The 16442-nt window shown below is 35.4% G+C and overlaps 1 protein-coding gene across 2 annotated transcripts in view; it reads right to left on the bottom strand.

Moving 5' to 3' along the window:
- The window catches only part of Hmcn1 (hemicentin 1), a 389576-nt gene that overhangs the window by 62244 nt on the left and 310890 nt on the right, over positions 1 to 16442 (bottom strand). For both annotated transcript variants that reach the window (XM_090340222.1, XM_090340223.1), the window contains exons 68-75: positions 15572 to 15850; positions 11955 to 12151; positions 6124 to 6205; positions 5711 to 5847; positions 4336 to 4477; positions 3113 to 3257; positions 2383 to 2510; positions 1766 to 1922 (exon numbers count right to left, since the gene is read on the bottom strand). In XM_090340222.1, the coding sequence (XP_090196348.1) occupies positions 1766 to 1922; positions 2383 to 2510; positions 3113 to 3257; positions 4336 to 4477; positions 5711 to 5847; positions 6124 to 6205; positions 11955 to 12151; positions 15572 to 15850 (1267 nt within the window). The remainder of the gene's footprint in view (positions 1 to 1765; positions 1923 to 2382; positions 2511 to 3112; positions 3258 to 4335; positions 4478 to 5710; positions 5848 to 6123; positions 6206 to 11954; positions 12152 to 15571; positions 15851 to 16442) is intronic.

Here is a 16442-nt window from a genome sequence, read left to right on the forward strand (position 1 = left end):
AATGAAAACACACATACATGATTTAAAAATCAATACAAGCAAATATTGACTGTCTTCAAAGTGTACCCTAATATAATAGGAATATTTGGCTTAACAGAAGTATACTGATATGACTTTTTATTCATTTTCACATTCTATGTACTTTTAAGGAATTCTCAATGTCAAAAAATTACAAGGGTGAAAGAATTACTTCCATTGAAGCATTGCCTAGTTTTAGATATCCTGGTATGTCAGACTTTGTATCTGTCAAAATAGATATAGGAGAAAACATTTTTGGCACTACGGAAAATTATTTGATAGGATAACTATCTATTAGTGCAACTGACATGTCAGAAAAGATGTTCATTTAAACTTCTAGAAATTCTCAGCGACTCAGTGGCAAGCTTTTAAAACCATGCTACCATAGTATGAACTATGACAGTAAAGCTGAAGGAGTGCAATACAAAGGCAGAAAGTGCTGTTTCCTTCTCACTCACATTGCCAAAACATCTAGATTGTATTTCAAAGTATAACATCTGACTTTTATTCTAAGACCAACGTCCTTCTTTCCTTCCTCCCTTTCTCCCTCTCTCTATTTTTTCTTTTAACAAATGGTGTGCTTATCCTTCCTTTTTATGAAATTCCAAAAGGGGCTAACGAAATGAAGAATGACTAAAATTCAATCCTGTAGATCTCAATGGCAATCTCACACAGGCTTGTAAATAGAAAAGTGCTAGTTTTCATTTGCAATACTTTAGGTTGGAAAAACTAATCTTGCATTAAGAAAAAGTATTCTCTATCTTCTAATAATATATATTTTCTCTTACCAGTGACAGAGATGAAATGCTGGTTCATAAAACAAATAACTAAACAGTAGTTAGGGTTTTTCAATGAAATTTTTGTTTCTTTTTATTATTAAGGTGATATATAGAGGGATTATAGTTAAATAAGCCCGGTAATGAGGAAATTTCTTTTTATGAATGGTGTTACCCCTTCCCTTATTTCCTCCCTGATTTTCCCCTCCCAAAGCTCCTCTCCCACAAGTTATGCAGTTCATTTTCAACATAGTGTCTAGTATCACTGTTGTATTTGTTCACCCTATGTCCCATCATTCTGTGCGCCCTCTTACCCACCCCCAAATAGATTAACTTACATACAAGACAAAAGACAGTCAAGAACAGCAACAAAGGAGGAAAAACAAAACAAAACCCCCAACGTAAAAAACAAAAACCCCTCTTCCCTCATTTGTAGTAATTTAATGTGCCTTTAAATCTACAAGTAATCACAATGGACGGTAAAAGACAAAACATTACACTTGAACATGATAAATTAAACAGGACTCCAAACATTCACACAGGGAGATCAAAGGATATTCTTAGGAGAGGATCATAAAGGCTCATTGAACTACATGCACATGATCACATCAAATGATGCATAGCGAAATGAATTCCAAGAAATCAGAGATTTTTCTTTACCACCTGTGTTAAGTAAAATAAGCCAGGCATAGAAAGACAAATTTGACATTCAGCATTTATACGTGGAAGATGAAAATGTTGATTTTATTCAAGTGGGAAAATTTGAACAGCAGTTATCAGCACCTGGAAAAATGTGTGTAGAAAGTGAAGAGAGCATGGCTAACGGATAGAGGTGGCATGCCAGTTATTCCAAACGGACTAAAACATCCTGTATACATACATTGAAAAGCCACATTGTACCCCAGGATTATGTAAAATCACAGTCTCAATTAAAGCTGAAAACCCATTAAAAGCTAAGCAATTCGTATTACCTGTATGAATTCTGATTTTGATCCACATTAAGAAGATATCCATTTTTCCTCCAGCTGACAGATGGCTTTGGTATCCCTGTAGCCTCACAAGCCAGGGTCATCTGAACATTCACTGTGACAGTTATGTTGGTAGGACCCAGTGCGATAGATGGAGGAACTAGAACAATGTCATCAAATCAGAGGAAAACACACTCAGCAAGCAAGATGGAATTGAAAGCATTTTCTGACAACCCATCCCATGCTTATGATACCATAGGGCTCTGTGAATTTAACTTGTGCTATGATGATATAAATTATCCTAAGGGGAAACTGTGGGTCGTGTTTGTCCATGATACAAGGAGATGTGTTTAAATAGCTTTTATATCAAAGGACTTCACAAAATCACTCCTTAAAAAAAGAGAATAAAAACCTCTTGTTTTCATTCCCTGGAGTTCATTTCAATAAATAATATTTTATATGATCACATGAACATAGGTATTGTGCCTTTCTGAAACTAATCTCCTCTGAAAACTAATCTCCTCTGGTCTCACTATCTGTAAATGTCTAGAACTCACCTCTTTAAATTATCATAAAACACTTTATCCCAAGCACAGATGTTGTTTTAGATGTGTATTTACCATGGACCTGTAAATCTATTCGCTTGCGAGCTGTTCCAGCCACATTGGTAGCCATACACAAATACCGCCCTGTATCTGCAACATGTGCTGATTGAATATGAAGGAATCCATTTTCCAAGATCGAGTATCTACAAGAAAGATTGCAAGTGAGTTCTCTTGAATCAACCTTCTCTCTATTATTTACTGAGAAGCAATTTAAAAGACCTGGTGGGATTGATTTCATTCTGTTTCTGATGATACATATCATCTTAATGGAAATTGGTGGATAAAAAAGATGTAGTATCCTGGGCATCGTTAGCTCAGGCATGTAGTTCTAGCTACTCAGGAAGCAGTGATGTGAGAGTCACTGCTGAAAACCAGCCCAGGCAGAAAAGGTCACAACACTCCATCCTTAATTAACCAGCAAAATACTAGACTGAAGGTCTGACGCGAGTGGTAGAGAACTAGCCACAAAAAGCAAGCAAGATAATTATGGTCCTGTGTTCACATGCTTCCCTAACAAAAAGATATAATGCAAAGGTATGTAGCAAACAGACTGGGATCTTGAATGAATTGCAATCATTAGGCAGACGTACTTGTAATTACAATCCTTAAGAATCGTGCATTCCTCTTATTAGGATGAAATAATTGCAAACACAACACCACCACTAATGCATTTACACATTAGCCAGAAAGACAAAGATTTCTGTTATTCTTACAGTACTCCCCATAAGTTTTCCAGAGCAGTTACCTTGTATGGTCCCCAGCAAGAACAGACCCATCCTTTCTCCATGTTACCCTTGGGGCTGGCACACCTCCGGTAATACATTCCAGCACAGTTGACTTATTTAACAGAGTGACAAGATTCTCAGGGCCACCCCTTATGTTTGCAGGAACTGAAAAAGAAACAAATACAAAATTCTTATTATACTAAATAACATAATCTCCAGTTAAAGTTTGATGATGTAATGAGAGCTTTGAGTGAAGTGTTTAGTTGTGTCTGCACTAAGCTAAGTCGTTATAAATACAACTGAAGTTTAATTTAAGGAGTCTTATTCAAGATACTCTATGTTAAAAGATAAGGAGTGGATGGAGAGGAGATTCTGAAATCCCTGATATGTTGTATGAAATCTAGATCTTTGTGAGGGAAATTTGAATAAGAATCTGCTCTGGTCTGATGCAAATTAAAGATGATATTTCTTATTTCTCTTTGGCCAAATAATGGTCAGAGAATGTTAACACTGGAACAAGTTCACTTTAAATAAAGAACAGAAAATGGGCTGGTGCTGTGGAAAACACATCTGTGATTAATCACAAAAGTCTCAGAACATGGCTTTTGTTAATCACTGACTTCATGTGGGAAAAGAAAGACTGAATTTCAATTTTGGTATTAGACGTATCAGTTGTGTGGGTCATCTAGTTATCCTGTAAAATGTTACATATGAAGAATCCAAGCAGACTATTTTTAGGGAAAAGTCTGTTTTTCTTTCTACATTTTTGAGAAGCATTGATATTTATATGTCATATTTAAGAAAATTATAGAACTATTGGCAACATTTAACAAAATATCAATACTAGAAATACATAGAGCATTTTTCTCAAGCCATTACCAGTGAAGGTGACCTAAATGAAGGGCTATTTGTCAGTGGTGTAGTGATTTATCAGTAGTTCTGAGTAAGGGAAAATGTTAGGATATGCTAATAATGATGGGGGGTATATGTATATATGTTTGTGTATACATTTGTGTGTGCATGTTATCTCCTAAGATGGAATGATCTCCCTCTACATCTTTCTGAAACTGATTTAGTTTTCAATGTAATTCTGACAAGTAACAGGTACTATGTATTGCTTTTTTCAAAATAAAAAGTAACATAACCTGTAAGATTTATTTGATATTCTCCTGAAAAACAGTACCATTGCTTTGGATGCTTTTGATTAAATGTTTCAGAGCAAAACAATGAAAAATCTTTTTACCATTGACAGTGAGAATAAATTCCCTTGTGGTTCTTCCTGCAATGTTGCTAGCCACACAGGTATAATTGGCTGTGTCTTCTAGATCTGCATTGTTTACTTGCAAATATCTCCCTCCAGACAGAATTCTCACTCGAGGTGTTGCCTGGATTCAACAAGTAAAATTTGGCATTAATCATTTTATTTTCTTATCATAGTAGGGTTTGACCTTGGGGTCTCATGTTTACTAGAAAGGAGTTTTACCATTTGAACCATACCCAACTATATAATATTTACACAGTGTCAGGAAAGAGAATATCATTTTATAACATTAGAGTAACATGCTAGTATTGATTGATATTACAATCTTTATGGTAGTATTATAATTCCTGGGAAGTATTTCAATGACTTCAGGGAAGCTGAGGTATGAATCCTTGGCACAATGAACAGATGGATACACATGTGCAGCTGAGTCAAGTCAAGCCTATCACAATCCTCTCAGGACTGGTTTTCTTTTGTTGTTATTATTGTTGTTGTTGTTTTGCATGAAGTGTGTGAGGTTAGATCTGGATTATTAGAAAGTCAGAAACCACAAGTGGACTTGAGCCCACCAAACTTGCATCCTTGAGTATAGCTCGCTCAAAGCTTACAAAGCAAAAACCACATGATAGGTGTGGAAAACTAAACCTAACAAAAGTATGTTATATAAAAGCAAAGTAAACTAACTAGGGGAAGTGTCAAGGGCAACCAAGAGCTAGTTACCTAGGGAGAACAATCAAGGATAATCAAGGAAAGTGTTCTATGGAGCAGAACTTTTCTGAAGCCAACATGACAGTAATAATTAGGATAAGGATGATCATAGCCTCTAAGTTTTCAGACATGCCTAAAAGGGTCCTCATGTGACACTCTGGCAATAGATAGGCATCACGTGAGCATGGGGTACTTTAGTGAATCACTGTATTCTTCATAGATTATCATCCCAATATCTACTGTCTTAGTGATATTTTAGATCTTTGGAGTTACCCTTGAGGTCCAAGTTTAGAAACAGGTAATTCAGTAAGAGGTTCACCCTGTAAATATGGCACGAAAGATCCATTATCTGAAGATTTCTATGATTTCTTCTTTTGTAGGTAAGGAAAACATTGAGGTTTTCAGGTTGGACTTTAATTAGTGGAAGATATATCCATGGGCCATATCCAAAGTGTAATGAATCTAAATAAGCACTAGGCAAAGAAGGCAGCTGATGAATGACGGTGAGACTGACTCTGCAATAGTAGATAACTGGTAGCTAGACATTTATTTCGGCTTTTGTCACCTCACACAGTCACTTTTACCACCACTACAACCATTCCACTACAGCCATTTTTATCTTCAGTCTGAACTACTGCAAGAGAGTTACCTGCAACCGCTCTCCATTTCTGAGCCATATAATCATGGGAGGGGGCACTGCATCTGACTTGCATTCTAGTGTCACTTGTCTGTTCTGTAACACAGTCACATCCTGGGATTCATCAGTTCCCGCAATGTTAGGTGGCACTAGGCATGACAAGAAGACATCAAGCACTTTTAATAAATGTAACAGAAATTACCTGATCTACCGATAGTCAATAGGGGTTAATTTTGCTTGTTGGTACTTGGTAAGAATGAGGATGGGAGGGTAAGAAGAAGAGAACAGAGGGAGTAAGTCTGATTAAGAGATGTGACATGCACATGTCAAAATGAAGCTCCTTGTAAAATTAATTGAATCCAATAAAAAATAGAAAAATTATGTTTGCAAAATATGCATTTCTGTAGGGCTTCTTGCTGATTTACCATGGACTCTCACTAAGTATTCTTTATCATCATCGCCTGCAGGATTGGAGGCCAGACATGTGTACCTTCCGGTATCCTCCACCTACAAAACCCAAAGAAGATTACACAACATTAACATGGTGGTTGGTGATGAGAATAATTATTCACTAGAATGAAAATCCCTCAGTAAGAAATATCATCAAGGAAGCATAATAATTACAGTAAATTTATTACTAGCAATAATAATTATTAGTATTCAGATACTGAGCAGTTCTTGGCAGCTGTCTTACATGCCAATCTGTGTTTTAAATAGATTTCAATACTTAATCTAAAAATGGTTGAGGACCTAATGCCATATGCAATAGATGAGATACTTGATGTTGATTTAAAAACATCAATTGAACTGTAGTCTTAAAGAAGAAAATTAAATATATTTATTAAGTCAACAGGTAAAATATGAGGTTATTAAAATCAAACACATTCCTTTTGGTAAACACTTTACCTTTGGCATGAAGAAATAAAATGGTTTTTTTTATTGTAATTAGTAAAAGGATTACATGATATTTGCCAGGTAGAAGGTGTGTTAATTCACATACATTGATACCCTTTCACATGTCTTGGTACCCATTACCCCCCCCACCCCCCACCCGTCTTGGTTTTCCCCCCTTCCCTAACAAATTTCAAATAACCAAATACAAATAAATTCAATATATCAGATAACAAAGCCTGCGCCCCTTCAATGACAACCAGCTCAGCCTCCATTTTGTGCCATGCCTCACGTCTCCTGACTCTCTGCAGGTCACCATGGCATCTTCATTACAGAGCTCTCTCTCCACCCTACTATCTTCATAGCTCAGTCTATTACCAGGATGAAGTATAACCGAGGCTACAAAACATTTTTTTGGGGGGGGGGAATGTACCCTTCTGCAGTCACTGCCTTTGTAACGAAGACTCCCAGTCTGACCTCTCCAATTGTAGTTTCTCCGTATCAAATTCCTATATAACAACAGTATGTGTAGAGAATATGCTGGATATAGAGTGTCATTTCTGCTACGAAAAATGTATTTGGTAAAAGTAGCAAAGTCCAGATTTCATTTATTTTATTACTTGAACCTTCCTAAAATGTTGGTTTTTTTTAAACCATCTTGCAATGAAAATTGACTTTTTACAGGTTATAGAAAAGCTGCAAAAATCCTTTTGAAAAATTTAGAGATAGAAAGTCTGGAAAAATAGTCAAACATATTTTAGAACAATTCTCTCCTGAGCTCTTTATAATTAAGAATTTAAAATTTTCCCAGAGAATAATTTATAAATTTCTCATTCTATTTTTGTCAAACCTCTAAAGCATATGTTCCTCTACTAAACTCTTGGTCATTCCAAATCAATATTGTTCCCTCCACTTTTCTCCTCTTGGCCAAGATTGAACCATCATACACGACTTGCTATTTTGAACATTTGCCTCCTATGAGAAAAATTTCCTTCCAAGCTCTTTCCTTGTGGAAACCCACAGGTACTATTTGTAAATAGAGTTTCCAAAATATGTTCTGTGTTAATAGGGAGTTAAAAATTATAGTCAACCACATGCCTTCAGATTAAGTTTTGCAGAGGACTTGGCATTTCTTATGGCTTACATGGTGGTAGAGTATATGAGCTTTTCTCAATGTAGTTGGTGGTAGAATGGTTCTCTCTTCCCTTAGAATAAATTAGTCAGGAGATATTTTAGGAAACTCAGGTCTTTGCCCTCTGCAAAGCATACATTATGCGCTGGGCATAAACATATGCTTCAGATAAATACAAAGTTCACTTAAGTACAATAGAATGCAATAAGTACTAAAACAGTGCTATGTTCAAAAACACTAAGATTCTCTTCAATAAACTACTGAAATCCCTAGCAAGGGCAATAAGGCAAGAGAAAAATATAAATAGGATCTTAATAGGGAAAGAAGAAGTAAAACTATCCCTCTTGCAGATGATAGGATCCTGTACTTAAAGAGTCCTATAGATTCTTCCCTTAAGTTATTCGAGCTGATCCAAAATGTGGCAAAGTAAAACCAATGCACAAAAATCAGCAGCTTTTCTGTATGCCAACAATGAAAAGACAGAGATTAATATCAGGAAAGAAGCTTTACTGGAAATAACCTTAAATAAATTCAACAACCTAGGAATTAACCAAACATGTGAAGGGTTTCTATTGTAAAAAAAATCTTCAAAAATCTGAAAAAAAATTAAAGCAGATTTAAGGAAATGGTAACCCCCCCCACCATGTTCTTGCTTGGAAGAATTGACATTGTGAAGATGACAATACTACTCAAGACAATTTACAAATTCCATTCAATTCCCATCAAAAATCCCAACAACATTCTGAAACGAAATATCAAAAGCAATCTAAAATTTATATGGAATAATAAAAGACCCCAAATAGCAAAAACTGTCCTCAGCATGAAGAACAGTGTTTGAGGAAAATCAATACCAAACTTCAAACTCTATTACAAAGCCATAGTAATAAAAATAGCTTGGTATGGGCGCACACATAGAGCCTTGGAACAATAGAAGAGAATAGAAGATTCAGAAATGAGCCTACAAACATATAGCCACCTAATATTTGATAAGGATGACAAAAACACAGGATGGAAGCTTCTTCAACAAATGGTGCTGGTAAAATTCACTATTCACATGCCGAAAACTGAGGGTAGATCCTCACATATCACCCTGCTCCAGAATCAATTCCAAATGGATCAAAAATCTCAATGTAAGGCCTGATACCATGAAAATAATACAAAAAGGGTAGGGGAAACTCTAAGGAGCCTTGGAAGGGGTCAAATTTCCTAAATAAAGATCCAGAATCACAACAAATCAAAGAAAGACTGGATAAATGGGATTGCATCAAACTGAAGGGTTTCTGCATGGCAGAATGGGAAAAGATTTTTTTTTACCAGTTATGTACAAGGGCCTCATTTCTAAAATATACTTAGAGCTCAAAAATTATGCCACCCCAAAATAAACCATCAAATAGACAACAATTAAATTAATAAATAGGCTGAAGGCTTAGCGACTTCTCCAAAGAAGAAATAAGAATGACCATTAGACACATGAAGAAATGTTCAACATCCTTGATCATAATAGAAATGCAAATCAAAAGAACATTGAGATTCCATTATCAAGAAAGCTAATAAATGCTGGAGTGGATATGGCCAAAGGAAATTATACTGCTGGCGGGAATATAAACTTGTTCAATCACTCTGGAAAGCAGTAAGGAGGTTCTGGGAATCAGCCCAGATGACCCTCAGTGGTTGAATGGATCAAGAAAATATGGTATATATATATATACACAATGGAATCTACTCATCCATCAGAAAGAGTGATATGTAACCCTTCATAGGGAAGTGGAAATACTTGGGGAAAAATACATTAAATGAAATTTCCACGCCCAAAGAAACATAGATTACATGGTTTCCCTCATATATGTTAGCTAGAATGTGCCTATAAATTTACAAGTAAAGTCACTGGATGGTTAAAAAAAATACATTGGACAATTATAAATTAAACAAGTCTCTAGACATTCACCCACAGTGACACCAAAGGGGGATATTCATAGGAGAGGAAAACAGCAGGCACAATACCTCTGTGCATGGATTATATAAAATACGATTTACCAAAGTTAAACACCAGGAAATGGAAACAAGACATTTTTCTCTTTGTTGCTGTTTTTGTCTCTTTTTCTTTTTGTCTTGTTTGTTTCCCAGTCTTTGGAAGGGTTTAAAGGGTATACACAGCCATGGTGTGAACAAATGCAGCAATGAAACTCACTAGACATTATGACAATGAACTGTACATCTTGTGGGTGGTGGTGAGAGGGAGATTCTGGGAGATAGTAAGGGAAGGGGTAACAATATTCAAAAATAAATTTCTTTTTATCTGACTTCATAAGTATAAATCCCCTATATATCACTTATATAATAGCAATAAAGTACAATAAAATCATTGTGAGAAGCAGTGGAATGAAGAGAAGCCTTGAAAATTTCTCATATTTAATATTCTGCTTCAGTGGTATTGTAATTGTCCTCTTTTTAAATATATTTTTATTGTAATTAATAGAATGGTTGCATTATATTCACCAGATAGAAGGTACGTTACTTAACAAACATTGTTACCCCTTCTCATATTTTTTCCTGATTTCCCTCCCCTAACCCCTCCCTTCATCTTTTTTACCTCCTTCCCTATTCTATTTCAAATAACCAAATAAACATATATACATATAAACATATACCAGATAACAAGGTAAAATACTGTAACAATATAAGATATCCAAAGGACAGCAAAAGAGATGAGAGATAATAACAGTACATTAAGGAAAACAATCACTCATCATATGGCTCTCGTTTCCATATCCTGGTTAATTGTCCTCTTATTATTTTTTATCTACCTGGATCTTGTGAGTAGTTTTAAGTCTATAAGACAGAGAAAGACTTGTTGAAGGGTTTTGATTCAGGAAAGGATATGGAGTTTAATTTAGCCTTATGTAGTGTTTGGAATGGAGATGCAAGAGGAAATGGGTGTTTGTTTTCTAGGACACTAGATATAAACTGTGATGAAATCCATTGGCTAGACTTCACAACCCAGGCTTGAGACCCAGCTCCATCACTGATCAATGGTGAATATTTGGCAGACATACACTTAATTTCTCTGTATTTTTTTCTGGGTTTGTAAAGTAGGGATGAATATTCACAAAAGAATGCCAAGAATATGTTAGAGAGCCCAAAGCTGAGCATTAATTTATAAAAGTTAGCTCTCTTTTTTCAATGCTCTTTCTTCTTTTCTTTCTTTCCTTGTCTTTCTTTCTTTCTTTCTTTCTTTCTTTCTTTCTTTCTTTCTTTCTTTCTTTCTTTCTTTCTTTCTTTCCCTTTCTTTTTTTTCTTTTCTTTCTTCTTCTGGGTCATGGGGCTTGACCTCTGGGCCTGGGCACTGTCCCTGAGCGCCATAGCTCAAGGCTACCACCCTATCATTGAGCCACAGTGTCACTTCCTGTTTTCTAGAGATTAATTGGAGATAAAAGTTTCTCATTCTTTAGTACCCAGGATGAAACAGAATCCTCAGATCTCAGCCTCCTGAGGAGCTAGGGTTACAGGCATGAACCACCTTGCCCAGATTTTCTTTCTTCTTTATCAGTAATATAACAAACAACATATAAAAATTGATATTCTACATCCAGCAGAATGATGATTATGATAACAAGAGAAAAACTTGTGCCTTTCCCCTTATTCCTTTCCCCCCTTATTCTTTTAAAACACATATATTTTTGTGATGCTAGACTAAGCACAGAATATTAGAATATGTCTTCAAACCTCAGATATGCATAAGGTATCATTATTATTTATTTTTAGCTTATTAATGCACAAACAAAAAAATCTGTGTAATATAGAGCTTGCCTAAACTGAAGGATGTGGCCAATTTTATTAAATTGAGAGATGTTTGAAAATCTGTGTCTCTTCACACATCTAGGCCTATTAGCTCATACTGGAAATCAAAAGTGTCCTTTGAAGCATCCTAGAAAGATATGCTGGATTCCATCTTGCTGGTTAAGAAGATGCTAAGGAACTTCAGGAAATGTGCAAACACAGATCTGTGAAAATGTGCAATAGTTAATGAGCTGGACTCTTGTTGCTTCAGAGTTTAAATTAGTCTTCCTCCTCCTCAGGCCTATCCAGTCATGTGTATATTAAAAACAATCTACGCTTAGTAAAGTTGCGAAAATTCTGAAGTATTTAGATGCAAAGACATAGCTATCTATCTAACAATCCTAGTATATGACAAGAAAGAAGTTTAATTGGGAATAACATAACTTTGACACTTACTTGAGTACTAGATATTTGAAGAAGAGCCCCTCCTTGTAGAGTGTGCATGTGATCGGTGTGTGTGAGAGGCCGGCCATCTTTCATCCAGGTAATTTTAGGGGTAGGGATTCCAGAAGCAAAGCAGGAAAGTTCCAGTGGGTAATTGGCAATTACAGACACCTCTCCAGATCCTTCAGATCCATTAATGTGTGGTGGTTCTATTTAAAGAGATTTGAAACAATGGCAAAATAAATCTGTTCTTTGATAAACTACAGTTGATTATAACTCAAAAAGACAATCCAGCTTAGATTTCCATTCATGTGATAAAAACCCAGACATTGAAGTAATTGCTCCTGTCAGTACTATTTTTCCTTGAGGGTCCAATTTCAAAATAGCTGAAATGATGACTTATGAAAAAAACACATTTGTTAAGTCTGAGATGCACTAAATATTTACACTTCTATTTCTAATATTATTGGTTAACATTTATGTTAGCCAACGTTAGTTGTTGAAGAAGTACATAGCAACATTTCTGTTTATACATACAAAATACCCATCAACCTCACTTCCTCTGGCACTCACCTTCACACCTCCTCCCCATCTTCTTAAAACAATTTCAACAGGGTTCACTTCACTGTTCTCTTTTCATACATGTACACAAGTGTATCATTCATCTCTTCCTTTCTCCTGATTCTACTCCTCTGATACCTAGCTCCCCGACCTTGCAACAACACCTGTTTATTGTTATTCATATTTTAGTGAATATTACTAACAAGAGTACAAAATACAGTTTTAAACTATATTGTTAATCTTCAATTTGGGATCTATCAATGCAAAAGAAAGAAGAAAATATTATTAGATAGATACCTACACCAAGAAGAAAGAGAGGTCAAATAAATAATGTAGCCCAGATGGGAGTAGTGGAATTGTGAACAATAAATAAGTACCAGGCTTGTTGAAGGAGTGTGATAGCCTTAATTGAAAATATATTTATAGGAGATGATGTTACAAAGATAAAGTCTAGGTCATAGAAACCTTGGAAGCCATGTTGCAAGTGTAGTTGTTCAGTAGTTAATAATCATGTTTTAGTCAGGAGAATCAAGGTTCAGGTCAGCCTGGGGATAAATGTGAGACACCTACTCAAAAATTAACTAAAGCAAAAAAGAAAAAATACAAAGGAAAGGATGGAAAGGAAAGGAAAGGAAAGGGATAAGGAAAGATATGATTCCAGTGGTAGAATATCTGCCTGGCAAACAAGAAGCTCTGGTTTCTAACCCAGTATCACAAAAAAGTCAAAAAAATAAGAAATTCCATTTTTTTCACTGTCAGAAATAACAAACAGATTTAATACGCACCTTTTTTCCAGCAATGAAATCAAGAACTATCAGAACATTTTAGGAGGCAGATTCTTATCATCATATTATCAGCTGCAGTAAATTGTAGTAGTAATATATTTGTGTCTTTTTTACTTTAATTATAAAATATAACAGATGTAAAAACTTAAAAGAAAAATTTCCACTTGGAAAATTTCTCAAAGATAGGATGGCATTTGAACCTGATCACTAATAAGATGTGGGTTTTTTTTTTTTTTTGTGGAGCTTCTAAAAGTCTGTTAAGAGGTGAAACCAAAGCAACAGGTTCTGCTTTCCTTGCTCTGTTGTTTATGAACAGCCATAATTCAAGAGAATTGCAAATATCTGAATTGCAAATATGCTAAACCAGTAAAAAAAAAAAAACAACAGCCCACCTTCATGTATCTTTCTCAATGAGAAAAACGAAAGTTCTTAAGACCAAGGACGTAGCACAGCATTCAGAACTTGCTTAGCATGCACAAGACCAGGGTTAGATTCCCCAATGCCATAATAACAAAGGGTTCTTTGTTTAAGTCACCATGTTTTAACTACTATGACAACCAAACACAATTTCAAAATAACCCACTCTAGAACTCTTTTTTTTTCTCTTCTCTGAAGTGCCTTCCGCTTTGAAATAGCATGGTCTTTTCCAGATACAGATTTACACATGTTATTCCATGATGATTTCACATTATGGGATTAAAAACCAAATTCTTCATGTGGTCAGCCGGCCTATGATTGTGTAGATCCTGTCAGCCCCATTCTCTCTCCCCCAGCTTTATTTTGTATAATGTTCTTTCTCGTTTTGGTTCTCCCAGTCACACGGTGCATTTTCACAACCACTAATGTACCATGGCACCTCCCACCATGTGGACAGAATTAAGTTGAGAATGGCAGCTGCCCAAGTTAAGACATTTGCATTCTGAGCAGTAGCACTGTTCTATGCAAAGAGCTTTTTAGGAGCACAGTGGAATTAATTTTCAACAGATGCTGAAATGGCTCATCTTTCTGTTGTGCCAGCTTTGAAATCTGATTTCTAATAAACATTATCCCCATTCACCCTTCCAATAGGAAGCCTGTTGTTTGTATACTATTCAAACAGCTGTTTATCTCCTTCATTGTTTCAGAGATTCCCTGGTTAGTGACTTTGCTTTCTCGTTTTCAAAGGAGGAATACTCCTCTCTAATACAGTAGCAAACTTTCTATGTATATTTTCAGAGCTATGTGGTACAACATTCTCTTTCTCACTCTTTCTCTTTCTCTTTCTTTTTCACTTTCACTTTCTCTCTCTCTCCCTCCCTCTCTTCCTCCCTTCTTTCCTTCCTTGTTTCTCTTTCTTTTATCCTCTTGTTCAGTACCTTTGCTTCCCTCAGATGAAGGAACAACAGGATCATACTTTTGTCATTCTTATTGTCTGATATGTGCAAATATCTTCCATATGGTAAGCATCCATAATGGCTTGGGACATGCCTGAACTCCAAAGAAGTATTGATTGTTGAAATATCTCACTGCATTCATCTTCCTTTTACTTCTATGGTCAGAATTTTTGCTTCAAGGAAAAGGTGTGATTTTTTCTTTATGCTATTTGCTTTTATATAAAATTTGGAATTCATACTTTAAATATTAGCTTTAAGGGCACACAAAAGTGATTTAAATGAGGCACCATTGGCTGGCTTATGCCTGTAATACTAGCAACTTAGGATGTTGAAACTAAGAACTGCAGTTCAATATGAACTTGGGAAGGTTGGTTATCTCCAATTAACCAGAAGCCAGAAATGGATCTGTAGCTCAAATGGTAGACTGTCAGCCTTGAGAAAAAAGCTAAAAGAAAGTTCATAGATCCTGAGTTCAAGCCCTAGCAAGAAAAAAAAAGTAAAGCAAACTATACTATCTGAAAAGACAGTTTCAAGTATGAGCTATAGATTGAATCATACAAAAATGTTTGGGATAACATACACTGGTATAAGTATCCCTTTGAAATATTGAAATTCCCATTATCAAATGTGTTTTTATTTCCTGCAATTTTTGTTTAAAATCATAGCTATAAACTGAATTTTTACAATGAATATTTTTTTTACAAGTTGGAGTTTTCAGGCATCTAAAAATTAAGTTTAATATGCTTCAGATGAGTGTAAACCTGGATTAATTTCACAGCAGAAGTAGAAATGTAATAGTTATGTCAAATTTTATCCTGTAGTAAATGATTCTATGAATTACTCTTAATTACGAAGTCTTCCCTATTTCTGACCTCCCAGCTATTCTGAGTTTATTGGAATGTTCCCATACCTAACACCTTCAGGATGAAGTGCTTGCTGGCTTCTCCTGCATCATTTGAGGCAATGCAGGTGTATCTTCCTGAATCTTCCGTATCTGCTTTGATGAGCTGAAGGACCATTCCTTGAGTGTTTACGGTCAGATGAGCATCAAGACCCACGGGCTGCCCATTTCTGACCCAGGACACACTGGGAGTTGGGGTTCCATCCGTAAAGCATGTCATGGAGGTAGAACTGCCTTTGACAATTGTGATTTCCTCTGTTCCCATTGCATTGTCCATATTTGGTGGTACTATGAAGAAAATAAAGCAGTCAAATTTTATATGCCAAATTTAAATAAAATTTGTATATCATATTGAAATGAACTTCTCTAACGTTTAAATAATTCCACAATGTTTCCATAGTCAATAAAGTGTACTTTATAAAAGTATGCAAGAACTGATAACTTTACTAAAATCATCTGTTAGGTGCTCTAATTATTAATCTTCCAAATACTAATAATGAAAACATGAAGCTGTTTTCTTGTGGTATACACAATCAACATGTTCTAAATTTTGGTGTTTTTTTTAACTTCTTAAGTTTGTCTCCTTAGTCTGTCATAATACTTAATAATGGTTACAGTAATTCCAGTGGTATATTTTTCAACTGTTTTATGCAGAGCAATACTTCTATGATCTATAGAAAGTCTGTTATATTTCAACATAAATTATAGTACAATAAACATTACTTAATTGTTCTGAGATGTTTTGGGGAGTTAGAAAATAAGGAGCACCAAGCCTATACTCAGAAATTGAATATTTTGAGTTCTCTGAATATATTATATATACACATACACATGTACATATAGATACAAATAGGCACATATGTCCATTCACGTGCAGGTA

The sequence above is a fragment of the Megascapheus bottae genome, chromosome 10 (genome assembly GCF_031878675.1).
Source record: "Megascapheus bottae isolate mThoBot1 chromosome 10, mThoBot2.hap1, whole genome shotgun sequence".
NCBI classification, from domain to species: Eukaryota; Metazoa; Chordata; class Mammalia; order Rodentia; family Geomyidae; genus Megascapheus; species Megascapheus bottae.